The sequence below is a fragment of the Canis lupus genome, chromosome 1 (assembly GCF_003254725.2).
Source record: "Canis lupus dingo isolate Sandy chromosome 1, ASM325472v2, whole genome shotgun sequence".
Classification (NCBI taxonomy): Eukaryota; Metazoa; Chordata; class Mammalia; order Carnivora; family Canidae; genus Canis; species Canis lupus.
The window spans coordinates 92,441,372-92,469,197 of record NC_064243.1 but is presented as its reverse complement, the minus strand read 5'-3'; the positions used below and the strand labels follow the sequence as shown (position 1 = coordinate 92,469,197).

At 41.4% G+C, this 27,826-nt stretch overlaps 1 protein-coding gene across 29 annotated transcripts in view; it reads left to right on the top strand.

Moving 5' to 3' along the window:
- GLIS3 (GLIS family zinc finger 3) overlaps positions 1-27,826 on the top strand; it is a 545,819-nt gene that overhangs the window by 466,246 nt on the left and 51,747 nt on the right. For all 29 annotated transcript variants that reach the window (XM_049092635.1, XM_049092627.1, XM_025423460.3 and 26 more), the window contains one exon: positions 13,973-14,117. In XM_049092635.1, the coding sequence (XP_048948592.1) occupies positions 13,973-14,117 (145 nt within the window). The remainder of the gene's footprint in view (positions 1-13,972; positions 14,118-27,826) is intronic.

Genomic DNA, 27,826 nt, shown 5'->3' with positions numbered 1-27,826 from the left:
TTTGCAATGTGGAATTGCAACACTGCACTTACGTGCATTTTTGCCTTTAAAATGTTCTGTGGTGTTGCAACATTTGAGAAATTCCCAGGGATCCTTCGACTTCCTACACACTGGTTTGTAGAGTCAGGACTGACTCACCACATCAGAGTCACCTTCTTGCGCCCCTGCCGCTGAATTCTGATTTCGTACCTCACATCTTTAGCTGGTCCCTGAGCTGTCTCCCAGCTCCAGCTTCACTCTTGAGGACACCAGTACAAAGACAAAGAAAAAAGATTTTTAAAAAATGGTAGCTTCTTCTTTCAAGAGCAATTGAACTTAAACTACTCTCTCTATTGTTTTCCGAGAAGTCTCATTTAAAATATTTTACTAATGCAAAGACGTGCGCATTCAGGGCTAAGGACCAGTGAGCAGTAGCCATAGCAACCAGGAAGCCATTCTGGGAGGAGAAAAAAAAATGCAGTAAAGAGTAAGTGTTTTAATCCTCAACTTTAATCCCTTTACTTCCTGTTCTCGAAATGAAATATAAATCAGGCACCATGCAGTGCTGCGATTTTTCTCTGAAAGGGATGTTGGCAAAAGAGGATTAGGAATGGACAGACGAGTTTAAGAAATTTAATCACACAATTTGTTGTCAAAGTTTTGAGACCACGAGTGACCAGTTCCTTTGAGTGGCATCAATGAGAACCAACAAAACATACTTTGAAACTGATTAGAGGGTTGGCCCAGGGGCACAGCCCTGTTTGCTCTTCCTGTTGCATCATTTTAGCCCATAGTCATGCCATGAGAGACCAAGGGATTGGCTTAGTCCCCAGGGGGAGGTTGAGGACCAAGGGGTGTCTAGTTAGTCGAATAGAGATATTCTTTTGATCTTAGAAATACTCAGGGGAAAAATGAAGTCACCAGTATCTCGTATACTACCTTCCCTTGATGTTTGATTGATTACAAGGACGTGTGCTTGCCATCGTCGACAGACTCTTGGATTTCTGCTGAACAGCCCAGGCTTTAGTTTCTGTGAACAGTAAAATAAAAATTCTCAGAAGGATAGGTAAGTATTATTTCTGAATGTCTCCACTTTTTGTTTCTAAGATTTTCTTTTACATGGACTACCACTGACTTGTTAATTTATTGAAAATAAAATTCCTAATTTTCTTTCTTTCAAATCAGACCAAAGCGATGCCTCCCAACACTGGCTTAAAATGTTGGTTGTTGGCCTCTACAGCACATCTGTTCATCCGGTTCTACTTGGGAGGATTATTGGGGGTGACAGGAAGACATGTTTTTTATGGCACTTTTCCTTCCCTCAGCATATATATGAGTATTTCTTTGATAAATTTAGTTCTAGTGGACTGAAAGTTACCGGCACACAGGGCTGTTTGCAGAGATCTGAAGTAGCTACAACTTGGGCTAGCTTCCTGCAGTGTCAGAATGTGAAATTACTTCCAAGAATTGCATCTTCCCAAGGGGGCGCTAATAATGAAGATAGACAAGTGACAGGAGGTCTAGAGCATATGAGGATGGAGTTAGACACAGTGACCACTGAGTTTGAAGTTCCTCCTAGACCTCGAGAACAGAAGTATACATGGTAAGGCCTGCAGATGGCAGGACATCTGGGGAAGAGAAATAGCATCACACTCTCAACTAAGGACAGGGTGCAACATTGGCAACACCTGTTTCTGCTTCCTCGTCTTGAGCTGGTGTTCTTTCTCCCCATTTGATCAGAACCAGCAGGACTAATGTCGTCTAGGACAGAGCACCTGAGATGTGACTTGTGCAGGCCATGCTCATCATCCTCCCATGCTTCCCTTGGACTTTTGGCTTTCTAGTCTGGATTTCCGGGACAGGGTTGACTTTTTGAGAGGAGATTGGAGTTCATTGCAGGGAGTGGATGTTAAGAAAAATAAAGTATTATCTGTGTCCAAAGGAAGAACCATAGATTCTGAACATGGAAATCGCTTTGGCAGAGGTTGTGGAGACTATAGGAAGTCTCCAAAGGAGTCCAGTTGCTGTACTGAGCTTCACCCAAAAAAAACTTCTCTGAACCAGGCCTCCTTCTGATTGACTAAAGAGAAGGGCTTCATTTCACCCAAGGATCCAAAGATCATATGATTCATATATCACCCTGAGGCAGAGATACAGTCCTCCGACTAGAGAGGGCAATTACTTTCATAAATGCTTCTCTGAATTGACAGAAATAGCACCACAGGCAAGCTCTTACAGTGGTGGCATTACCCCAGGGGGAAGAAGGCTCTGGGGAATATCAGGCTGTGTGAAGCAGTGATGGGGGAACTGGGCTCACAGCTGGTCATCTGGTCACCAGGTGTCAGAGGATAGAAGTTCTTGTCTTGGCCATGTAGGTTGTCACAAAGGGGGTGAGAGGGTGCCATTTTGGGACCACTTGTCTCAAAATTTCTGTGTTCTGCTTACCAAATATATGTTAGACATTGAATCTTTAAAAGCAAGGTAGAAAATTGGATGTGTTCCCAGCCCTTCCAGATGAATGAGAGATAGGAAATATAAATGTAACAAATTAGCATTTCCTATTGGAAGGATTGCTCATTTGCACATTCCAAGAGGCAATATATAAATATGAATAGTATTATCTAGTGAGACTTGGCATGAACAGAGACTGAGTATTATAAGGAAATAAACTTCCCAAGTGTCCATTTTTTAAACTTCTGTTAAGATTTCACTTGGCTAGCTCCTATCTTATTGTTAGTAGATGATCTCGGCGTGCTTACACTGCCTCTCTCCTCTTCCTCTCATATTGCGTGAAGACGTGATTTTATCTGTCTTTGGGGGCTGCTCTTAAGGATAAGCATGGATTAATGAGTCCTTAGCAACTATTGATTCATTTTTTATTCATTCACTGTTCACGCATTTCCCCAAACATTTATGGAGGAACTTTCATGTGAAAAGAAGCACTGTTTTAGCTTATATGATCAAACAGACATGGTTTCTGTTTACAAGGAGCTTTTTTGTCTTCTGTGACACACACACACACACACAGAATTTATAAATAAGTACTATACAGCATAGAAAACCACAAGTCCCCTCAGGGTGATAGAAATTGCCATTGCCAGCTTAAAAGGAAGGAGTGACTTTGGGGAACTTCAGGGAAGAGGTGACATTGAATGGGGCCTGAGAAAGTGTGTAGAATGTGTTGCAGATATGCAGAGCCTGGAGGAAAGAGGACTCTGAGTGCAGAAGTCTGGTGGCCAGAAGTACAGCAAGAGACGTGAACGAGCAGTATGGAGGAGGGTGTCTGAGCTCTGTGTGGCTTGGAGGCATGGTCCACGTGGCCACACATGATGACATGCCAGCCTGGTAGGTGGCCAGGAGCTGAGGCTGTGGTTGATGCTTGGTGGAGAATCACTAGAGGGCTTTGCAGGTGGGGAAGTGGCCTTGTTGGGGAAGTGGTCTTGTCAGCAGTGTGCTTTGGAGAGATTAAACTGAGCTCAGAGCCTGGGCATGGGGTGCATGGGAGAGCAGAGAGCAAGTGCTCTCCATTGAAATGCTGGCCTTCAACTTCTACAAGGAGGCATTTTAAAAATTGTCCAAACACTTGTGCGTGTTTAAATCAGCCTTAAATCTTTTTCAGACAATCCGTTTTAATTAAATGAAAGGGAGGGGAAAAATGAGTTCTGCTGTGAGTGTCTCCCCACATTTGCTACACTACAGCACAGGCTGGGCTGCAGTCAGAAATCAGTTCAAAGGGAGACAATAAGGATCTGGTAAGATGGACAGGGGAAGTAATTGCTAGATAGCTGGCTGCTTTAATTAAACTTTGAGAATACTTGAATAGAAAGAAAAATGCTACACTTGACTGGATGGGCTAGAATGTGTGTGGTCACATTAGCACACTGAGCCACAGTCAGGAGGGATTCATGAAGCTGTGATAGAAATCAGCCCTTCACTGTGCCTTGAGTCTTCACAACCATCATATCCCACCCCAGAGGGTGAAGGAGGATGTTTTTCTGGCAACATTGAATGCCTTATTAATATTTCTCTAACTGTCTGAAACATGCAGTCCACCCTTCAATTTCATGTTCTGCTTTTGCGATGCTCCTCCAGATGTAGTTTGACTCTACCTTTGGCTGTGGCCATTGGTGTATTGTTTTTCACTCAGGAAAACAAAAAAAACAAAAACAAAACAAAAACCCGTAGGAGTCTTGGTGTTAGTTTTAGAATACTATTGACTTAGGGAGAAAATGGTGTTTTTAACAAATGTAGCAATACAGAAAATCCAAAGCTGCATGCCTTTCTGATTTCAACATCCTCTCAAAATTCAACCCCAATTCTGTCCAGGATGCTAGATAGTAACTGGGGTAAGTGGGACATGGAAATGAAGTACTAGCATCCCCCAAGTGTTTTTAAAATGTTTTGTGGTTGGCTTTAATTCCTAATATATTTTGGACTTTTCTAAGAGAATGAGAGCTAGCTACATTCTTCTGAGATAGAATATTTTCAGGGTGATACTCATGTGCAAAAACTATGCTAACATCTTGATCCAGATACCGTTTGGCCCCAGACTCTGTCTTCTGAGGATAAACAAGGCCCCAGGGGGTTCTAACAGGTATCCCTTCTAACAACCATAATCGTTTCTACTGGGAAAAAGAAAATTCACCAAACAAGCCACTTTTCTCAGGTCCCCTCACGTAGTATTGTAATAACTCCATAGAGTTGTTGTTATTACCCCCATGCTGTAGAGGATGCTACTGAAGCTTTTCCAGGTTAAAAATTGTGCCAAAGGCCACCTATTAGTAAGTGGCAGAACTGAAATTTGAATCTGTGAATTTGAGTTTGATCCACTTGCCCCCAAAGTTCTCATTCTTTTTCCTTTGTCATATTGCCACACTATGGTATGCAAAAGGAAGAAGTTGATAGAAATACTTAACAGATAGGAGAAAAAGAAAATCAAAATACATATTCTACAGTATTACAGAGCTTCCACAGTGAATATTAATGAAAAAAAAGTAATGGTAGAAATGGTAGTTGACATTTATCTAATGCTGTACACCATGCATTAGTGAAATACTTATCTCATGTTATCTCATGTTCTCTACCACTAACAGCAGTCTTGGAAATTAGGGGGCATTATCCACGAGAAAACTGAGCTAAAGAGATGTTAACAACTAGTTCATTGTCCAGCATTTCATAAGTAAGGACATGAAAGCTGAAATCCAGATATCCTGGGTCCAGAGCCTACACGCTTATCTTTCATGATCTGTATCACGGATAAACTGGTGTTTAAGTGGTTGTTAACGGCTTAATGTCAGATTGTGCTGTTTTATGGAGGGAACTCACTCTCTGGCAGAGATTGAACATCACCTCTGGTGCCAGAGAATATTTTGATCAAATTTGCAAGTGGCACTGAAGAGGGAAATAAAGTAGCCAGCTGAGTGATAGGGTCAAATGATATGCAGCCCAGGTATTCTGTACTGCCCAATGACAACAGCTTGAATGAGTTAGCTTCTGGGGGGCTCCATCGGTTACACCTCTGCCTTCAGCTCAGGTCCTGGGATAGACCAGTGTTGGGCTTCCTGCTCAGCGGGAACCTGCTCTCCCTCTGCCTCTGCCGGCTGCTCATCCTGCTTGTGCTCTGTCTCTCTCTTGGTCAAATAAATAAATAAAAATCTTTTAAAAGAAAAAAAGGGGGTCCCTGGGTGGCTCAGCGATTTAGCGCCTGCCTTTGGCCCAGGGCGCAATCCTGGAGTCCCGGGATCGAGTCCCGCGTCAGGCTCCCGGCATGGAGCCTGCTTCTCCCTCCTCCTGTGTCTCTGCCTCTCTCTCTCTCTCTCTCTCTCTGTCTATCATGAATAAATAAACAAATAAATCATTAAAAGAAAAGAAAAGAAAAAAAAGAAAAGAAAAGAAAAGAAAAAAGAAAAAAAGAGTTAGCTTCTGAATATAAAGGGCCATCAGAAATACAGAGCTTCCCACGTGAAAAAAGACCTCAGGAGTTTCCTTAATGGTGAGTTTTATCTGAGCCACCCTTTCAACTCCACAAGGACATGGAACAAAGTTATCTTGTACACTGCTTTATCTCCTAGGCCTCACGGAGTTTTGGACACATGGTAATGGCTCAGTAATGAAAGAAAGAAAGAAGAAAGAAAGAAAGAAAGAAAGAAAGAAAGAAAGAAAGAAAGAAAGAAAGAAAGAAAGAGAAAGAAAGAAAGAAAGAAAGAAAGAAAGAAAGAAAGAAAGAAAGAAAGAAAAAGAAAAAGAAAGAAAGAAGAAAAGAAAAAATGTTAACATGGATTTTAAAAAGCTCTGGGTTCTTTCAGGCTGCATCAATAGAAGTAGAGAGTTGAGAACAAGGGATGTGTTTCTCCTGGTCATATGCTAGTTTGGTCCATCAGTACTTAGGATATCATTTACACATTTGCACATCTAGTGAGGTCGAGCGCAATTGGAGGGGCATGTGAAATAATACACTAAATGAGAGAGCTGGGTCTGACACTTTGGGTAAGTGACTTCTGTGTGTCAGGCATTACTGAGTGCTTTCTAAATCTCTGGTATTTCTCAGAACAACCAAGATAGCTTAGTGCTATGATCCTGATTTTACAGAAGGGAAGCTACACTCAGGCCAGTGAATATACCTGCCCAGGATCATGCAGTCACCGAACCACAGCCTCTTAAACTAAAACACCCAAACTCCTCTTGCTTAACTATTCTATTCTCTGTATAAAATCCATAGATGTTCAGCCTGGACAGAAAAACTGTTGTAGGGAAGCGCTGACAAACTAAACCACGGCCCCTCTCAGGGCTGAAATTCTGTGATACCACAGCATTTTGAGACTTCTCAAATATTACGAGAGCCATAAAGTAGACCGTGATCAGAGTTACTCTACGTGGTCTGCAGGAGGAAGGGAGAGAGAAGCCCCGGAGCATGGAAATCATGGGCAGGCAGATCAGAGCTCAGCTTGGGGCAGAACTCTCTAACAATCGACAAATTTAACAATGGTGGGCACCAAATTGTAGGGAAATAAGTTGTCAAAGGCATTTAAACAAAGGCTAAGCTGCCGCCAGGATATATAGTAACACCAGGCAGTTCAACACCACATTTAAATTTAAATTAATTAAAATTCAATTAAATAACATTAAAATTAGGTTCCTCGGTGGCACTAGCCACATTTCAAGTACTATTAATCACATGTGACTAGTGGCTGCTGATTGGTACAGAGCAGAACTTCCATCAGGTAAGAAGGTTTGTTGGGTAGCCCTGCCATAGAGTGGCACATAGGAAGACTGGACTCTAATTCCTTTTTAATTTGGAATTCTGCTTGTGTGAACATTCCCCTCAATCACCGTATTTGACTGAATACCAGCAGTTTTGTAGTATCTATTATACTAGAATGAAAGTTTCATGTCTCTTACTAGATACACCCCAGCATGTGCATCTACTCAAATATTTTGGCATGTTCATTAATCGGCTATGGGTAAAATTTTTGGCTTTTGGAGTCATTGCTATCCCCTATTACAGGAATTCAAGTGCCAAATTGGCCAGTACCTTATGTTCATTCCCAAAGAGGTTTCTTCCAGTTCTATTTTTCTAAGTCTTCATTATCATTTCTTTTCCTTTTTGTAAATTGGTCACTCCCGAAGGAAATGAATTTGATAGCAGATTGTTGGAGATTAATTACCTATGATATGCCAAAGCCACTTCGTAAATGTCAGTGCTGAGGAATCCCCTAGAGAGAGAATTTTTAGATTCAACTATAAATTAATTGTAATTAATAGAATAGGTTAATTCATTGTAATTATTTTTAAGGCTTTCGGCAATGAGTCAATTCCCCAAGATCCACATTGCTCAAAGTGTCATGGAGAATGCTTGATGAGAATGTTCTGGTACTAAAAACCTTAACCCTCTGGAAAAAAAAAAAAATCCTACTTGTCTTTCCTTCTGGCTGAGTTTCTTCAGAAACATATTTTGGTGGCATTTGATTTCTGGAGAACAAAGAAATCCCTATAAGGTGGAGCATAAACATTCACAGCCCAGATAGACTCTGCTCATTGGAGAAAGGAAAAACAAAAGGCTTTTTGATTGTGCCTCGTTTTCTTTGGAAGTATGTCTCACTTCAGACTAACAGAATGCCTTTGCTCTTGGAAGAAAATGTAATGGAACTGAAAATTGAAGAATCTGGGCCTTTTTCCCTTCTCTAATTATTTCCACTTGACTCACTTAATCTTGGACGATTATTCAATCATATCTGAAATGAGAAAATGACGGGAGTAGAGTTTCCGTCTCTTGTTTCGAGAGCTTATAAACATTAACAGAATAGTCTTGAACAAAAAACAAATACAAATCACAATTGACGGTGCCTTGTTTTTATATATTAGGAAAAATCCCTGCATTGTTGGGAAAGCATCTCAAGTTTCCAAATGTAGGAACCTTGTCGAGCCTTGATGGGTGATTTCATTATCAACATTGAAAAAACTATCATTTGGAACAACTATTTTATAATGGGAGATTGTACAGAAGCTAAGGAGCCAATTTATTTACTTGCACCTGGACAGGCTGAGAAACTAAGCCCTGAAACAGGTCCTTGAAGACCCGGATCATTAACAGTCCCAAGACTCACGTATTGGTGTTGGAGACTCAGAGATGTCTCCTTTCTTCCTGGCATGTCCACAAGCCGTTCAATGTTCATTGACAGAGGGATGCTTGTAGCCCTAAAAATTGCCAAGAGCTAGTTCGGGACTCCATATGTTGTCATACTTCCTGACAATCAGAATCGTCTCAAGTTGAAGTTCACTGCCAAGATGAAGAAGTGAGATCTGGGAGAGGAATGAGGGGAGAGGAAGAAGCTAGACAGGAGGGACCCCGTAGAGGGTTTGGAGCATGATGCACATCTCAGAGCTTGTCCTGCTTAGAGACCAAGGAGCACAAGTTAGTGGTTCATGTGTGTTTGATGTGGGGAGTAGTCTGCCTGCCATTGGCCATCAAGGATCCAGAAGCCAGGGGATGGGCACACCAAGGCTGGGCGAGGGTGTTGGAGCTAACGGAAGGGATCGGAGGGGATCTGGGAAGAACAGCAGCGGCCTTTCAGCTAGTTCCAATCTGTATTTTTTCAAAATCTCCATCAGCAGGGGTAATTAAAACATGGCTACATTGTAGTTTTTCGACACATCCACATACCCTAGAGATTGTAAACTCCATCAGGTAAAGCGTTGTGTCTCATTCTTACTAATCTGGGTGCTGAGTGGTTTACCCCCACGCTGGCCCCACCCTGCCAGAGGCTGCAGAGTTTGGAAAGTTCAGAGAGCATTTGGTCAGCCAGGTCCTCATGGGCTTGATAACAGTTGTGCAGACAAAACTCCAAACAAGGGGATCCCTGGGTGGCGCAGCAGTTTGGCGCCTGCCTTTGGCCCAGGGCGCGATCCTGGAGACCCAGGATCGAATCCCACGTCGGGCTCCCAGTGCATGGAGTCTGCTTCTCCCTCTGCCTGTGCCTCTGCCTCTCTCTCTCTCTCTCTCTCTCTCTCTCTCTCTGTGACTATCATAAATAAATAAATAAATAAATAAATAAATAAATAAATAAATAAACAAACAAACAAACAAACAAAACTCCAAACAAGAAACAAAGCCCCAAACACAGGTCCAATCACAGGATTGCTGAAAGCAGATTCTGCAGCAGTCCCTACACCACAGATTGGGCCAGCCTGGTCAGAAAGGGTTTCACTCAGGAGGCAAGCCAAAAACTGGGTCTTGGAGAAGCAACATTGGCAGAAGAAAGGCCATTCCCGCAGGAGGAGTGAGCAGCCATGATAAATGGAATGTTTGTGGATAGCTAGACAGTGCTCTATGTACTTCCCTCCTTCTAGAATCCTCTTCTCCTTGATATACACTTAGCTAATTCCCCCAACTCCTTCTAATCTTCACTCGAATATATCTTTCCAATAAGGCCACGGTTCTCCCCAGCATTCCTAGTCCAGCTACCCTTTCTCTTTCTCTATTTTCTATAGCAATGACCGCCTTCTGTGAAATATGCTTATCTGGTTAGATTGTTTGCTGTTCACTGCCCCTAGAATGTGAGCTTCTCAGAGTGAATCTTAATCTGCTCTGATGGCTGATGTATGTCAAGCCACTAGAACAGTGCCTGGCATATGGTTGAGGCTCAAGAAATATTTTTTCAGTGAATGAATGAGGATAAAGAAAGGCAGTGCTACTCTGGAACTAATGGGGTTTGGTTAGGGCAGCAGAATTGAACACTCCAGGGGCACCATTCACCATGCATGTATGTCAGGGTCCCTGGCGTTGTGTGACACAGCAGCCAGCCCTTTAAAATAGATGAATTGATGATTAGTGGGTTCAAATGTCACTTCTTTCTGTAAAGACCAATAATGTTTTCATAAAGGGCAAATTCTTTTCTATCTCCTAAGGGTGAGTGATTAGATGGCATTGAAAAAAATTTCAAACTCTTTTTATTCCCCTGAAAGAAGACAGAAATCCAAATTGTTTTTAAGACACAAATCTCACGTAACCATTTCTTGTTATGAGATCTGAAAGGAGACATAATAAGACCTGGTTACGTGAGGTTCATGTCTTAAAGACAATTTGGTTTTTACAATTTCTTATTTCTACAATTCATTTCCTATTCCCATAACCAGAAAGATCTCAGCCCTCCTCATCAGGATTCGTAGAGACCAGTGGCTCTGAAAGTGTCCCTAGACCAACAGCGTCATCATCACCTGGAACTTGTTAAAAATACACCCCAGACCTAGTGAGTTAGCAGCTCTGCAGCAGTGCCCACAGGTGATTCTGATGCATGCCCAGATTGGAGAACCATAGTTAGAGATCATCCCCCATTGGAAAATTTCTTTCCATCTTCTTTACATTCCTAGCAGCTAAGAGGATGTTGAAACATACATTATGTAATTTGTTTTATATAAATAGTTGGGTTTCTTACTCCCAGTATGAAACTATTATATGGAAGGACATCTCTCTCAGGAGATCCTGCTATATCCTTCTGCCTCACCCTTTTAGATAATTCCTGGACAGGAGAATGTTTAAGAGCCTTAAATGATCTGGAAGGCCCTTTCTTGGTCTAATAATCTGGGAGGGAGAGGATAATACTAAACTTACACATTATTACGCATTTCTCTGCATATGGCCTGCCTTTGGAAGTTATGCATAAGTTCCTCAAGGCTTGTTTGATTTAAGAAGCGCTTTCTAGAACCATGCCTAATCCCAGAGAAAACCAAATTAACACTCCCCACAAAGTTGTTTGGAATCACACTCTTAGGAACCATGAATATTTGTTGAAGCTAAGAAGAGTTTGCCTGTCTTTGACTCTGGGAGTGTCCGTGGCCATAAAATTCCTTGGAAAGACCACATCGGTACTGATAACTGTAAAACCCTAGAGTAATAGAAAGCAGAGAGACATTCATGTCTAAGCTTGGTAGAACATATGGGCCCCAGATCACATTGTAACGATGAAAATAAATTAAAAGTGATCACCAGAACTCATTCTAAGCCTTGATTTTTTTCCAGTTTTTCTTACGCGGCATGTGTTAGGTTAGTACCAAAATAACAAACATACCTTCCAAAAGCCCTGAGAGGGTCCATTAATTCAGACAGTCTTGGTCAGAGATTGCAATGTCGCAAAGCTGAGGAGATTATAATATAATTATGTCTGGTTCACTATATGTGTTAAATGCCTTTTCTCTATACTTAGGGTCACTATGCCATTTTCATATTCTTGGACTAAGATCTGGATATATATTCGCTGCTTTACGAAGCTTGTTGAGGTCCAAGAAATGCTAAAGTTACAGAGTAGTAACTTAACGATGTTTTGTAGGTGTTTCTTATTTTCTTTCTGATGAAGGTATGGGTCACAGTTAAAGTCACACAGTTCATAGTGTGCTACTAGCAGTTAACTTCTGGCTCTCCACAGAAAAAGGCCCAGTTTGTAGCATTTGCCAATTTCCATGATGTAAATATTCTCATCATGACCAATTTCAAGCTTTCATTTAGACATTCATTGCATGGAAAATTTGGGAATGATACACACGAACTGCACTCTGAGATTGGTGTAAGCCAGCTCCAATGCATCATTGAGATGTAGAAGATTTGGAAGGCAGAGGAACGGATTTAAAAAAAACAAACCCAGAGAAAATGAATTAATAATATTGCAGCTGGGGGAAAAATCAGTTTTAATATTGGATTTTATAATACATTCTTACAGTATTTTGTCTGTTTTACATAATAATCATTTTGTGTTCTGCTTTTATCTTCATGGACTTCAGTTTAACGGTTGCATAATATTCCATCAAATTGATTTAAGATCATTTATTAGCCCTAGTTGGGGACATTTAACATTCCCTAATTATGGATCTGTATTATTAGAACATCAGGTACAAATCTTCCTTCACCTCTCTGGCCATTTCCTTAAGACAGATTCTCAGATCAGGTGACTTCAGTTATTGATCTTGAGAAAGTATTCCAGATACATTCTAGAAAGTTTGTGGCCGCGTATATTCCCACCAGAAACTTGTATGAATGCCTCTCTCACTGCACCTTGACTACCACCATTTTTTTTTCCTTAAAGGTTTTGTTAGTTTGATAAGTTTTAAAAAAAGTTTTGATATTACATTTCCTCACAAGTGTGCTGAACATCGTTTATTCTCATTTTTCCATTTCTCCTTTTTAAAATGTTATTCTTCACATTGAGGGTAGTACAGTGAGGCAGTCCCACCTCTGTCAGTAGGTAATTTCTGGACTAGAGAATGTATAAGAGCCTCAGTGATCTGGCAGGCCGTTTCCTGGTTCTAATGAACAGAACAGCCATTTCCAGGCTCTTTTCAGAGCCCACTCCAAGAGGCTTCCCCAGGCCCTCTGTCTGAGGTCACTTTCTGTCCTGTTCGCACCATCTCTCTTCTCTGCATCCCTCTTCCCCACAGTATTAGCCATCGCTGACACCGAGTGTTGGAGGTATTCCCTGTCTGCTTCCCCTCTAGGCTAGAAGTTCTGTACAACCGCGTATTCCTAGAGCCCAGAGGAGCATCTGACGCTCCATAAATACTTGTCAGGTGAGTCAGTATACTGCAGCCCTGTATAAAGGCTTAGTTTTGTCTTGAGAAAAGCAAAATCAATTCATATGTTCTCTGTAAACACTGAAGATGCTAACTATTTGCTGTATCTGCCACAAATAATGTTCTGTATTTTTAAGATATTGTGTAAGAAGCAGAAGCTTTATGTACTTTTCTGTAAACCTCCCATTGTGATCTTTCCCCATTCAAATTCCACTCAGAATTCTTTTTCATAAGGAGATCAGATAACTTTTTGTGTATTCTTTATTCTTACATTTTTGGAGCTTGATTTTTTTTATATGTAGCTAACATAAAGAATTATTTTCTTATTGTGATAAGATGAAGATCTAAATTAAGTTGGGTTGTTTTTTTTTTTTCAAGAAACTTACTGTTGGGTTTTTTTTTTGACTGCTAATGACACATTTTGCTTTTAATCATGCTCCATAATATTTAAAAGTTTAACCTATGTATTATTTTCCCCTCATGTACAATCTATAGGCACCAGATCACAATGGATATTTCTGTTATCTCCAAGATACTTTCCTGATCGTATCTCTGTATTTTAAAAGCACCTTCCAATCTGGACCAAATGTACTTGAGTTTGTTTTTGTTATCACTACAAGTTCTGATAAGATATAGAGCAAATAAAAGGAAGTATAATAGGAAGCTGGGTTCCCAGAAGTAGAAACATCAAAGCCCAAAGTCAAATCTGCCTTGAGCTCCTTTTTCTGGAATCACCTGCCAGGTGTTACCAGGATTGGAGAAATCACCATCTTATTGACTCTCTGTTAAGCCCAATGCCTGACCCACCAGTTGTTGCTTAGTAAATACTTGTGAATTGAATTGCATGGAACCTTAGGGCATGATGTCTTTCCCCAGGGAAGTACTCCAAGGGACAGCTTTCCTTTCTCATGTATCGTCTGTTTTCTCCTTTTCTTAGTTGCGGTCCAGTGCAGAGCTCCATCCTGACCTGCTCACAGACTGCCTCAGCGTGCAGCCCCTGCAGTCGGCCACCTCCCCACGCGATGCTGCTGCTGATGGGGCGGTGGGGCGCTCCCCCGGGCCGGGGCCTGACCTCTACCCAGGTAACAACAGCAGAGGCCACGTCCACTGTCCTCCTCTAGGCCCCTTGCTCTGGTTGAAGGGAACTCACATGAGCAGACTTCTCCTAAGATCATGTTTACTTTCTCGATGAGCTATAACTTGCTCCCTCCACACTTCCCATCTGACTCCTGAGCTGAGTTGGCAGCGAACTGTTTTTTCTCATAAAGAAACACAGTAAAATAATGGATTAACTATCTTAGTTCTGGACTTCTGCCAAAAGTCCAGTGCACCCGCTCTCTCAGATATCTTAAATTTATTAACTTGATTTAGACCCAAAGGAAATGTTTCCCCCTTACGCAAGTAACAGGCTGCGTGTGGATTTCTTAATGGAACAGTCATTGTCATGTTTGCATTTCAAAAGGAAACCCCAGGTCTCTAAGAAAAATCTCAAATCAGTAAGCCACCTTTTCAGAATGGTTTGTCAGCCACTGGGGTGGGGGGGATGGAAGGGCAATCTAAGACCAGCGTCCTTCTGCCTGGGTTTTAAGAATAGGTGACTCTCCAGTTGGGAACTTTCATATATGTAATGAAGAATAGGAAAGGATTAATATGCAATAAGGAAGTTTTTTTTTTTCATTTACTTTGTTAGCCTGGATTTTTGTGCATTTTCCCTTCTCTGTAATGATTATGTACTTGTGCAAACATAATTGGTTGTCATCCTCACATATGGAAAGCTCTTATTGTCATGCTATGAATATGAAAGCAAAAGTCCCACCAGCTCTACACACCAGACAATGGAGATTTTCTATTATCTGGTGATTGCAAGTCCCACTGCCACCCCTATCTGATTCCAGAGCCAGGTTTTGGCAGCAAACTGGTTTTTTTTTTTTTTCTTTTTAAAAGTACTAATAAGCCATAAAGAATTAAGAACTCACTGGTGCATAACACTAGAATAGGAAAAGCCGTGCTTGTATAACTTCTTTAACTCGACAGTTCTCAGCTGATCCAAATGCAGGGGAAAGAGCATTAAGCAAATATTTTGAGGGGGTCTGTTCTCAAGACACCCTTAATGTTGTCCCATCAGTGGGGGCCCTTTATCAGTTGCTTTGGGTACTTTCTCTTAGAGACAACAAAGCCTCTGCCTTTTGAGACCCCAGGAGATCTGCAAGGCAGACCAAATCTTTCAGAAGCTTCAGGTACAGGTACATATTCACACATGAAACATACCAAAGCACAATGTTATCAACTCACATAAATATTGTGTATTAGATATATACATGAAAAAGCGTGACTCGCTTTTGTTTGCACATATGTCTGCTTGATTTGCCAAATATTTGATATATGAACATTTATTCTAGCACATTAACAATCAGCTTACAACAGCCTATACAGCATTTCCCTGGTTCTTCTGTCCAGAAATCCATGATCTTACTGAAGACCTGGTACCCGAAAGTTAAGAGTCAAAACTAACCAGAATCTATTGAAAAGCGGCCCAACGTCTAATATAAGTGGTTTTGGGTAATGGGCTAGACTTACTACATCTACACTTGGAAATGGGTTTGGGAGGCCATGATATCTCTATCTGTGGAAAACATTAGTACCTTAGCTGTGTGCCGCATATAGTGTATGGCTCACTCTCAAAACCTAGGAGTCACATTTGTCTTGGTGTGTGTTTCGTATGTCTGGTAGTGTTGTTAAGGCTATTTAAGAGGTTTATGTTGAACCAGCTCTGTCACTCCAGACAGATCCCCTTTTTTTGTTTATGACACTTTTCTGTATTTGGTCTTCCAAACAATTATGGGCTCTTACTCTGAACCTCCAGCTGTGGCAGGCGAGCTGCCATGGGGCAAGGATCCTAAGTTGTCACAGTGTCAACAGAACATCTTCACATTGACTTGAATTTTCTGTGACTTTGAAAACATTTGAAACAGGCAGGTGGTCACGCTGTTGAATTGTATTCTTCGAATTTTATTTCTTGAGTCAGAGCATAAGTGTGAAAGTTTATACTCCTTAACTTCTTTCTTCATTCTCATCTCCCTCGGGTCCTATTTTACCTTCTTTGTTCTTGCCTTTTTGAAAAATTGATTAGGTCTTCTGTTTTGCTGAATACACCACAAAACCCAGGACAGAACAAAATAGAAGGAAAAACTATAAAACAAATTTCAAACCTTCCTGCTAAAGTTCTAGAAATGCATAGGCCAGGAGTGCATGTTTATACCAGTTTCAAACCTGTACTAAATATCTATGGAAAGAAGCCAAACAGTGAAAAATGCCAAAGGAAAATGAAGCTGTTCATCAATTAGTTAAATGTAAACTCTGAAGTGTTCAGGCAATTTGACAAAGATTAAGACTTGGCTAAATGGTAAAAGTACTTGGAACCATTCCTTTTACGTTCTGCCACACAAAGTTGAGAAAATATTTGTTTAATGATTGTCAAGCACTTACACTTCGAAGTGTTAGCCAGTGGATTCATCATAAAAATATTTTGATGGAAACCTGGTGAGTACATATGGATGTAGGACCAGAAGCAGGTTAGAAACGGGCACCAGGATTCTTTAGAAGCCCACGATTGAGAAGGAGGAGGAGTTTGAAGAAGTCACGGTTTTGAAATGGAAATTTTTTAGCAGATTAATAAACAACAATTTGTGAGATTCCAAGAGAGGCATAGTTTGAGAACATTAGGAAGAACAGGCAAGGTGGCGGTTCTGACACATCCAAATCTTACAGGTCTCTGAATATGCTGGCTTCCCTTCTTGAGATAGTTTTCAGCTGATGAGACAGAATTTGATTGGAAAGAGTTGCCAGAAAAGACTTTTATTTCTGTGGAAGGAAATAGTGCTTCAGGTTCAAGCAGCTAAAACATCACTCGAGGCCACGCTGAGGACTACTTTAAATTGAGGTATTTACTTGCCTACTATTCTGAAAATCCCAGGGCTCCCCAGACCCAATCCTGAGCTATTTTGAGAACAATTTTGTGACCTAATGGAAAAGCCAGGACAATGATGAGCAGTTCTCAAGGACGGCTCACTTGCATTTTCTGCCCTTTTGTTCAGGAGTTCTGGACCTTAGATATCTGGATAATGCTCCAGATTAGCCTATAAATTTAGGTGGTTTATCTCATAATCTGAGGGAGAAGTATTTCATGACCAGTAGATCAAGGTGTGAATGCCACCTTGGAGGCTTCATGCCCGTGAAGGTCTTGTCAGCTTCCTCGATGAACACATGAAGCGGATGGGCATACAATTAGTGAGTGTGCAATACTGTGAGAATCTATTCACTAACAAAGAATGCTGATGGAAGACCATCTGTCCCACAGGTGGTCAGAAAACTTAAGGCTCCCTTCAAACCAAACCACACCACAGACTCAGTAAACCATGATCTTTGCAAATGGCCTCAGCCATGAATGTATCACAGAGGCCAGTGTAGTTGAGATGTCCGAGGCCCCAGAAACCACCCATTGAGTGAGAAGCTGATGCACTTAGAACAAGGAAATAATGCAAGAATGGGGGAATTTTATTGGTACCACTTCTTTTGAGTTATAAAATAATGTCATGTTTTAGAAACTTGCAAGTTCTATTCGATTGTTTTAATTTAGAATGTTATGTCAGATTTTCCAGGAGGAAATAGAAGTGCGATGCTCAGAGATTATAGGGAATTGTAGAAAGACAACGAAGACTTCTTTTAGGGTAGGAATTTTTGAAGTCATATATTGTCATTCTCTTGCTTCACCCTCATTACTGGGAAATGAAGCATTCTCTCTCACAATAGCATCATATTTTGTAATAAATAGCACCATATTAAATCCATGCAAGATTTAACATCATGAAATAGTTAATGTTGCATTTTAAAGTCATTTATGGTATATGTTTTAATACATTTTCTATATTCATAAGTTGAATATATTGCTATCTTGGGGCAGCTTGCAGAGTTGTAGGGGTTAGAATTAATTTTACATAAAAGTGCCTCATGCACACTGGGTGTTATACTATATGTTAGCAAATTGAAATTAAATTTTTTTAAAAGTGCCTCATACAGTCAACTCTCAAACAGTGGTTAACTTGGGGACTTTATCAGAAGGTTCTAAATTGACATACAAATTTCCCAGTAAATTAAACTTTGTAGAATTATGAAGATCAAACAGCATGATCTATATAATAGCAGGCATAGAGCATTATAAAAAATGCATTAGATTATACATGATCTTCAAAAGCAGTGGTTTGCTTAGAATTCACCAGAGGTGAAAAAGGGCCAGAAATTCCAAGGGACTTGGAACTGATGGTAGCCAGAAGGAGGTAGACGCTGGGCTTACAGAATTGATTTACAGGGAAGCATTGGCAGCGTCTTTCCCATGTCTCTTCTGACATTGCCCCGAACTGCTTGTCAGAATCTTGCATTGTTCTTTACATCCCTTACATCTGTGGTTCATCCACCAAGTTGGATTAGAAAATTGGCAGTGGGGGATGCTGGGGTGGCTCAGTTAGTTAAGTGTCTGACTATTGGTTTCAGCTCAGATCATGATCTCAGGGTCCTAGGATGGAGCCCTGAGTCACGCTTCCTGCATAGAGTGGAGTCTGCTTGTCCCTCTCTCTCTCTGTTCTTCCCCCTGTTATTGCACTGTCTCTCTCTCTCTCTCTCTCTCTCAAAAATAAATAGAATCTTTAAAAAAGAAAGAAAGAAAGAAAGAAAAGAAAGAAAGAAAGAAAGAAAGAAAGAAAGAAAGAAAGAAAGAGAGAAAGAAAGAAAGAAAGAAAGAGAAAGAAAGAAAGAAAGAAAGAAAGAAAGAAAGAAAGAAAGAAAGAAAGAAAGAAAAAGAAAGAAAGAAAGAAAGAAAGAATCAATAAGGGCAGGAGCAAGCTCCACTCTTCTCCATTGCAGGTATTGATAGCTTTAGCCTACAGAATTTGCCTTCCCTGGCCCTGAGCCAATCCATTCGTGTGCATCAGATCACCTGGAAAAACTGTGATAATACAGATTGCTGAGCCCCACTCCCAGAATTTCTGATTCAGTACATCTGAGTTAGTCCCAAGAATTTGAATTTCTGCCAGGGATTTTTAACAAATTCTCAAGCGACACTGGGTGCTGCTGGTCTAGGAAATACACTTTGAAAACTACTGCTCTGGATCAAAAAATGTGGGAATGTTCTAGCAAAACATGATCTCAGTTTTGACAGGTGGGAGTTACAATGAGAACTGCCTGTATTTAGTTAAATGGGGCAAGGTGGAGAGAACCTTTCTCAATGTGTAGACAGTATATCAAATCACCACGATGTACACTTGGAAATATCTTACTATCTTATATGTCAGTTATACCTCAATTAAGGTGACATTTAAAAAAATTGTAATTGGAAAATTGAAGCAAAATTTACACATGAAAACCATGTGATGGAAATCTGTCCACAAAAGACAATTTAATGTTATAGCCGCTATGCCATATATTTACGATGATAAATAGAATCATGTTGCTCTGGTACTTATAATTAAATACTTACAAAGATAATAAAACAGAATCAAATAGTGGGGGAAAAATTACCCTGTAGTATATATTTCTGTTTCTCATTACAGAAAACCTATCAATGGATATTAAGCTCATCATCCCCTACCACTGTTATAATGGCATTACTCATATTTTGATTAAGAGTGAGATCTTGTAACTATCCAACTGAAGAAAATTAAAATTCTGATTCCCAGCCAGCCAGGGCACATTTGTATGTATGCAGCTAATGTTAATGACTTTATATGTTTGCAAGCTGCTTAATTTGGTGCTTCAATTTCCCATATCCACTTACTCTCTTGTATTCGTGTTAGTTTTTCATGCAAGATTAAGCTGAATTATTCAGTTTTATAATATGTACAGGTTTTTGCTGTAAAAATATTTTTTGTGGTTGAGCAAAAATAGTTCCACACCTCGTAGAGGAGAGGAAAGTAGTGAAGCCGAGTTAGTTGTAGCTTTATTCCCATGGAGCTAAGTCTTGGTTGTCTTTATACTGTTATTTCTGCTGTTCTCATTTTATGTTATTCTGCTGTCATTCAAACGGGTGTGAGAAAGAAAGGTTGAATTTACTTCAATGTGTACCCACAAGCCGGTCTTGGGAAACAGATGGCAAGCCAGGGAATCCAGGATAGGATTTCTGGAATGAGGAGCTAATAGTTTTGCAATTAGGAAGTTATGGGGCAAACTTCTGAGTTCAAGGTCCTGACCTTCTGCCTCAACTGAATTTCTCTTCCACGGAGAGGGTGAAGTAGGTAGGTGTGTCTCTTTCATGTGAAAAATAAAGGGAAAAGGAAATTGGGCATTTTCAGGGTGCTTGTGGCGCACACAGTGAAAGTTCTTTTTTTTTTGACACTTGTCTTAGCACTGAAGATAGAGGTGAATAGTGTAGAACCTGCCTGAAAGTGAAGGACATTACTGAATTAGCTGGACTATTACCTGTCGTGTTTTACTGCTAAAAATAAGAAGAAAGCATCTTGCAGGCACTGAATAAAGAGGATGTTGTGGAGATGACTTGGTCCATGTGATCGAAGACTGGCTTTTATTATATCTTCCTTGGTACCACCAGAGAGTGGTCTGCCCCGTCAGGTGCCCTGGCCATGGCTCACAGCATCAAGGCCACCCTAACAGCTGGTACTGGCTCTACACAAGTTCAGCTTTCTCCTAAGCATCTTTTTTCTTTTTAAGATTTTTATTTATTTGAGAGAGAGCAAGCGAGCGAGAGCACAGGCAGGGGGAGCAGTAGAGGGAGAGGGAGAAGCAGACTCTGCACTGAGCAGGAATCCTGATGTGGGGCTCCATCCCAGGACCCTGAGATCATAAGCTGAGCCAAAGGCAGATGCTTCACCGACTGAGCCACCCAGATGCCCCCCTCCTTAGCATCTTAACTTGGTTTTCCTAGTAAGTGTCGAGGCTCTGCTATTTCTTTTTTTTTTTTTTTAATTTTTATTTATTTATGATAGTCACAGAGAGAGAGAGAGGCAGAGACACAGGCAGAGGGAGAAGCAGGCTTCATGCACCGGGAGCCTGATGTGGGATTCGATCCTGGGTCTCCAGGATCACGCCCTGGGCCAAAGGCAGGCGCCAAACCGCTGCACCACCCAGGGATCCCGGCTCTGCTATTTCTAATTGCTTCCTTGGCTTACTCTTCATCTCCAGCCCTGGTCTCTCTCAGTGAGGCTAGCTGCTCATGTCTGGCTTCTGCTCTGTGCAGCAGCTCTGTTAACACCTACTCACACTCCAAGGGATTGTGGATTTATAATCTTCACTGCAGCCATCCCCTGGGGATTCTATGAAAGCCCTATTTCTACCTTCTGGATGGGGAGGGGGGCTGCAGAAAGTGAACTGTCTGTTCACTATGCAGAGAAAAGGAAAACTCTGATCAGCGCGCATAGGAACTTGCTCCTCAGACTGACCCACGGGGATGTTTGTCTCCTTTTCTGAAAAACTGTAATGTGTCAGCTGCCCTTGAAGATGTGGTATGGTTCGTAAAGTAATGATCTAAGGTCCATAGTTGTGAATTACTGAAGCAGTTTGGGGTCATACCTGTACAAACATAAGGATGGGCAATATTTAGTATTCTCTTTCCTAAGTTTATATTATTGGCTGTGGTTTGTTTTTTTGTTTTTGTTTTTTTTTTGGGGGGGGTGGCTGTGTTTTATACAATACCTCTGACCATCAGTGTAGCCAGTCTGTGCCCAAGTGGAACATTAATAAGTGAGATTGTTGCTGCTTCTCCAACTCAATTTCATTTCTCTCTCACTGAGGCCAGTTGCTGGATTAAATGACATAGAGCGCTTGCGATAGTCCTTAGCACTTAGCAAGTGTTCATCATCTATTGGTTATAGTTGTTGCTTTTATCCAAATACTAGGAAAATGTATGGAACAGTTTTGTGAAGCAGAGAGGGAACAGGTGCCTAAAATTATCCATCATGCTCATTTAAGAAATAGGGAAATTATGGAAGCCTGAACGAATGGGGTATTTGGTCAGCATATTAGTAGTTCATCTAGCATTTTTAAGTCAAGGGAATGTCCTGTAGGTCTCTAAAGAAAAACAAATTGGAATCAGAAGCCCATCACCTTTAGGGGGTGGTAGTGCCCCTAAAATCACAATGTCAAACTGTGTCTTATAAGGAGTGGTTTTTTAAATTCAAAACTAGCATGTTTTCTGTTTGTTTTTGCTTTTTAGAGATAGTGTGCAATGACAGGAAGGACGTGGAGCTAGATCTGAGCTCCAGTCCTGGCTCTCCACTCTGGGGAGGTTATTTGTCTTCCTTTATAAATCGGTGGGGAGAATAGCGGCACTTGAAGACTGATAGGGGAATTAAGGGAGGTCACACAAAAGAGTTTGCAACTGGCAGATGCTCAGTCAGTGCTCCTTTCTCTGTTCTTTACTCTTTGCTTAAATGTTTAGAGAATTACCCCAATTACCAAGTCCATGTTTGTGATGGATCCTGGAACCCCTTCTTGCCATTCATTTTAGTGCTGGGTGCTGACCCTTCGAGGTCAAAAATCACTATCCTGAAATGAACTGTTCCTTCTGAGAAACATTCAAGTCAAAGATGCAAACTCAGAACTCCCCTATTCTAAGACCCATTTTCAGATCTGTAACTTAGATTTACAGTTTGTTATTGTTGCCATGAAGAGGAGGAGTACACACATGCTGGTCATACAGAGTGCCAAGGTGTTTGGGTGAAAAAAGAGTTTAGTCAGCAGAGAATTGATAAGGATGAGGTAGGGAGAAAAGTAGGATTCATGGCCTCAGCCAACACAGTTTACACCCTCACCGTGTTGGCCCTGTTGGGGCATAGCCTTTCCCTCCTGACATCATCTCATAGGTAGGCTCTCCAGGTTATAAGATTTATCTCAAAATATACTCTAAGGTGTCTAGAAAACTATTCTTGACTCTTTGCTTACCTCAAATGTAGTTTCTACAACTCAGAAATATTTCCATAGTCCATAGATGGCTCCGTATTTCCATAGATGGTTCTTAGTAGTTCACTTGTAACAGATAACTTATTAAACCATGGGCTGCATGTGGCCTGCCTGCCTCTTGTTTTTGCATGGCCTGAGAACAAAGGATGTTCTTAAGATTTTTACATGTAAAATGTAAAAAAGACTGTTAGCTTTTAGGTGAGAACAGTGGCTCAAAGAATTGAGGACATTGCCTCTTGCTAGCAATGCCTAAAATATTTAGTTTCTGGCCCTTTACAGAACAGGTTTGCCAACTGCTGCTTTTTACCTATATCTGGGACATTGATTAACTACAAGGTGAAACCAAGGAAGCTTGTAGCTTCCATGTGTTAACATTTTGTTTTAACAGTCTGGCAATACAGGGATGCCTGGGCGGCTCAGTCAGTTGAGCATCCAATTCTTGATTTCGGCTCGGGTCATGATCTTGGGGTTTGGGATTGAGCCCTGTGTCGGGCTCCGTGCTAGGCAGGGATTCTGCTTGAGATTCTGCCTCTCCTCTCCTTTTGCCCCTAATCCAAAAAAAAAAAAAAAATCTTAAAAAAAATACAAGTCTGCCAATACATATAGTCACCATGGTTTGGTCACCATGGGTTTTTAGATTTAGCAAATACCTCAGTAGTCTTCTAGCCCATGGGTTCACAAAGATTTTTATGAGGCCTAGTATTTGAGACAGGCCACAGCAGAGCTATTTCAGTTGAAGGGATCCAGACCACTTACACTGCCTGTGGCCCACCACTCTTGTCCTCTCTCACGTAATTGATGGAAGTCCAAATGTAGTGACTCTCAACTGGAATTACCACTGTTGAAGTCTTCACATTGTAAGCAGGTGTCCCCAGAGGCAGCGTTGTGCCATGGTGGGAGATAAGCCCTCATTGATATGGTTGCCCCTTAGGAAGAAGCTGCCAGAAAACTGGCAGGACTTAGTTCTGGTTATGATGAGCCCAGGACTGACAGGGATAGCACAGAGAGCAGTCACAGTTTAATTCTACTAAGGTCTATATTTTCCTAAAAAGAGAAGAGGCTTAAATCCTTGTATATCAAAGATTATGTTTTCTAAGATTTGGGCTTCTTGCAGACAAACACATTAATGCCCAGAAGAAAAGGAAAATTTTAAAAGATTGAGCTTAGGAAGGAAATGCTAAAATATACTTTCTACCCAACAATAAGGATGCTTGAAATTCATATAACAGAAGGACGAACCTTCAATCTCACAGGTAGAGAAAATCTTTCGAACTCCTTAAGAAAGGTTATAAATAGGCATGGTTTGTGATAACATGTGAATGACTTATCAGAGTCTGTCTTCCTGAGAGGAAAGTAGGAAGTAACACTGAGCACCTGAAGGCAGAGTAGGAAAAGCATCCACTTTGTGAGGAAAATATAGAAAGAGGGGAAGGGGATTCTCTGGAGTCACAAGACCGCCTTCACCATCTGTGCAGCTTTGCTCAGAGTTAGAGGTCACTGCAGACTTTGGTTTCCCGCTATAGCACAATTCCCCAAAAGGGCTATTGTGACTCCATTTTACTCAGCAAGGGAAAAGGGAGAGGTCTCTTGAGAGAGCTCAGAGTTGGTAAGTCAGCTGTTGAGTTGGCTAGAAGAATATTGCATTAAATTTGGATTGGCTCTATGGGTTCCAAATTTGTTGCCAAGAAGGCTTCTCTGTGAAATGATTTCAGAAATCGCATGGCAGGGTCACCTGGTTGGCTCAGTGGGTAGAGCATGAAGCTCTCCATCCCTCAGTCATGAGTTCAAGCCCCATGTTGGGCGAGGAGCCTACTTAAAAGAAAAAAAAAAAGAAGAAGAAGAAATCACATGGAAGTAGAGCAGGTGGGGTTGTCTTGGTAGCATCTGAAAGGGAGGAAACGTCTTTTGTAATCACCAATCACCGGTATACAGGTAGGAAGTAGCTAACGGATGAATATGGTGATCCAGAGAACCCAGTATTTTTACTAAAACTGGTTTTTGTGGCCAAATCAGACTTTATTCCAAAAATGGGGATGAGGTACATTTCTATAAGAACTTCCAGGAATGGTTGTCCATCCCTGCACCATCATTCATCTTTCTGCTCTCCTACCCTGTTCAGAATGGGGGATAATGCAACACACAGTGGTAGTACTCGGTTTCCGACAAGGGACACTTTGTTCGTATTATTTTACTGACTTGCTTTGGAACCAACTGTGAGTGAATAAGTGGGTTAGGAGGTGAAGGGAAGAAAAAATAAGGTATGAGATTTGAGGTGAGATAAGTCATGCATTGTCTGGAAAGACCGGAGAGGGGCTGCCTGAATTCTTGGCCCCAGAGAAGTTGAGAGAGCTTCCAGATGATGCCATTCTACTTGTAACAAAATATCTTTATTCTGAAATGCAAATGTTTCAGGGGCTTTTTCCTACAGGCAGTTAATTACACCTGGTATTTCAGAATGTTTGATGCTAACCTTTGGCATCTACGTGGATGACATCAGCCATTATCTGCTAGTTGTATCATAGTGTATTCCAGAAAAGCATGCAAGCATGTGGCTTCTTCCAAATACTAATAACTTCTTCCCTGGCTGTAAATCCAGCTGCATGATGTGGAAATGTAATTGGGCAGCCTACATGGAAGTTTGGAGCTCATGTGGGAATATCTATTTGTAAGAGAACCTGAATATTCATGTAACTGTCCAGACATCAATAAATTCTCATTTTACCTTATTTATTTCTGTTCCCCAGTGAACAGCAGTGCTCTTAAGCTCAAAGTTAATAGGCATGTTCTTCAGAGATGTACCCTCTCTTACCTTAATAGAACGTCTTTCTAACACATTTGTTCATCGGTTGCCAGGTAGCTCTCCCATCAGGTGACACGAGTATGTTTGCTTTGTCTTAGGGCACAGGTGACAGTTACCATTGTTTGCCATCAATTAGCTTGGGGTAGCATGTCAAGGATGTACGGATGGTGTCATTTTATTCTGACAGCCACCCGAGCCGGTTGAGAAGGGATTGTTTCATTATCCTCTTATCAGTACTTCTGGATAATCCACACTGCAAAGAGGGAGAGGAAAAAAAGGCAGGAAGAATAGAATTTTAGGGATTGGCAATATTAAAATTATTCATGCCTCCAGGAGGAGAGAAAGATTAGAAGGATGACTCTGGGAACCCTTCAGAAGCCCCTCCCTTTCCTAATGCTAGCTAGAATGTGGAATGCTGCCCCTGATGGGAGGGAGGCCTGGGGGGCAGGGAAGAGGGAGATGCAGGGAGGGGGGGTGCAGGGACAGAGAAGGGGGTATGCAGGGAGGGGGCAGGGGGTGCAGGAACAGGGGTGAGGGGGGATGCAGGGAGGGGTGCGGGTAAGGGGGGATGCCCACAGGATCCTGGAAAGGTAGAGAAAGGGAACAGAGCCCTTGTACCCAGGGGCGACCAGGCCAGGAGTAATTGCAGCATCTCTATGCTTCCAGGGGATGGGGCTTTCTCCCCACTGGACACTTCTGCCTGGTTCCTGAATTTGGGTCCTGAAAGCATATTCCACTGAGCTAGGGTGCAATTAAATTGTTCCATGGTGAAACACAAAGAACCACAGAAAGTGTTGGGGCCCAGATTTTCACTTTTGGGGAGCAAATCTCCCGTCACCCCCCAGTGTTGGCCACATCCTTCAGGGAAGTGTTTTTTGAATTCTGAAAATTAACCACGGCTGCATCTTTATGCTCTTGGAGAAACAAATAAAGCGAAGTGCTGAAAATGTAAAAATACTTCAAGATAAACTGAGCTTCAAGAGGGACAATTGTGTTGACATTCTAGTAACAGCCCGTTTTCACTCCTTAACGAAGCGTAGTCGTGCATGAAAATGACTTTGTTGTTTTTTAAACTGAAACGCTGTATGGGTTGTAACTCAGAGGTGTGTATCCCCCCCCTTCCCTGCCATGTAAAATAAAGGACAACATTTTAACTCTGCGAGGATTCTATCACAGACCCTCAACACTTCATAGCAACCTGCATTAGAAGAATTGAACCAGCGATGCTTATTATCAGAGAGCGTGATGTATATACTCTTTTTGCTTCCCCAGTCCACAGTTTATAAACATCTCTAGGTCAGAGGCTATAATTGATGGGAGACTGACAATTTTGGAGCAACATATACCTTTGTTTTCTATCCTGTTGATAGGAATAATTATAATAAAACAAATAAGCAAAGAATAATGACTGTGGTTTCTCTAGCACTAAAACGTGGTTCAGGCACCGTGCTAAGTGTTTTTATAAATTATATGATCCTCCTCGTCATACTGTGAGGTATTCTCATTATTTAAGATGAGGAAACTAAGCTGAAGCCAAGTGATTTGCCCAAGATGCATTGCTGGTAATTGGTAAAGCTCAGATTCAAACTCACATCCATCTGACTCCTATTGTGCACGCTTTGTTCACTGAATGACCACCTGACACTGTCTCTCTCTCCAGTGTCCAATTTCCAGTGAGGCCAGAGCAGTTATCATTCCCATTGCAGTTCAGCTATTTCTTGACTCTTTTCCAGGTTCAGATCTCTCCTGGGGGACACGGGGGCATGGAGTGGGAGGCAGACACAAGGTTGACCTCATCATTCCCATTCACAGGGAAATAAAATTCTTTCCAGTTATCTCTGTGAAAGCCAAGTGTAGCTCAGTTCCATTGCTTCACCGAACCCTCTGTGCCCAGACCCAGAAGTACTGCCAGAGAGATGACTGGTCAGCCCATAGATCCCCTTGAGCACCAGCTACTAAGAGCGTTACCTGCCATTTCTCAGGGTCCCAGCATTATCCTAGCACTCACTGTAAGTGAATCCCCAGTCC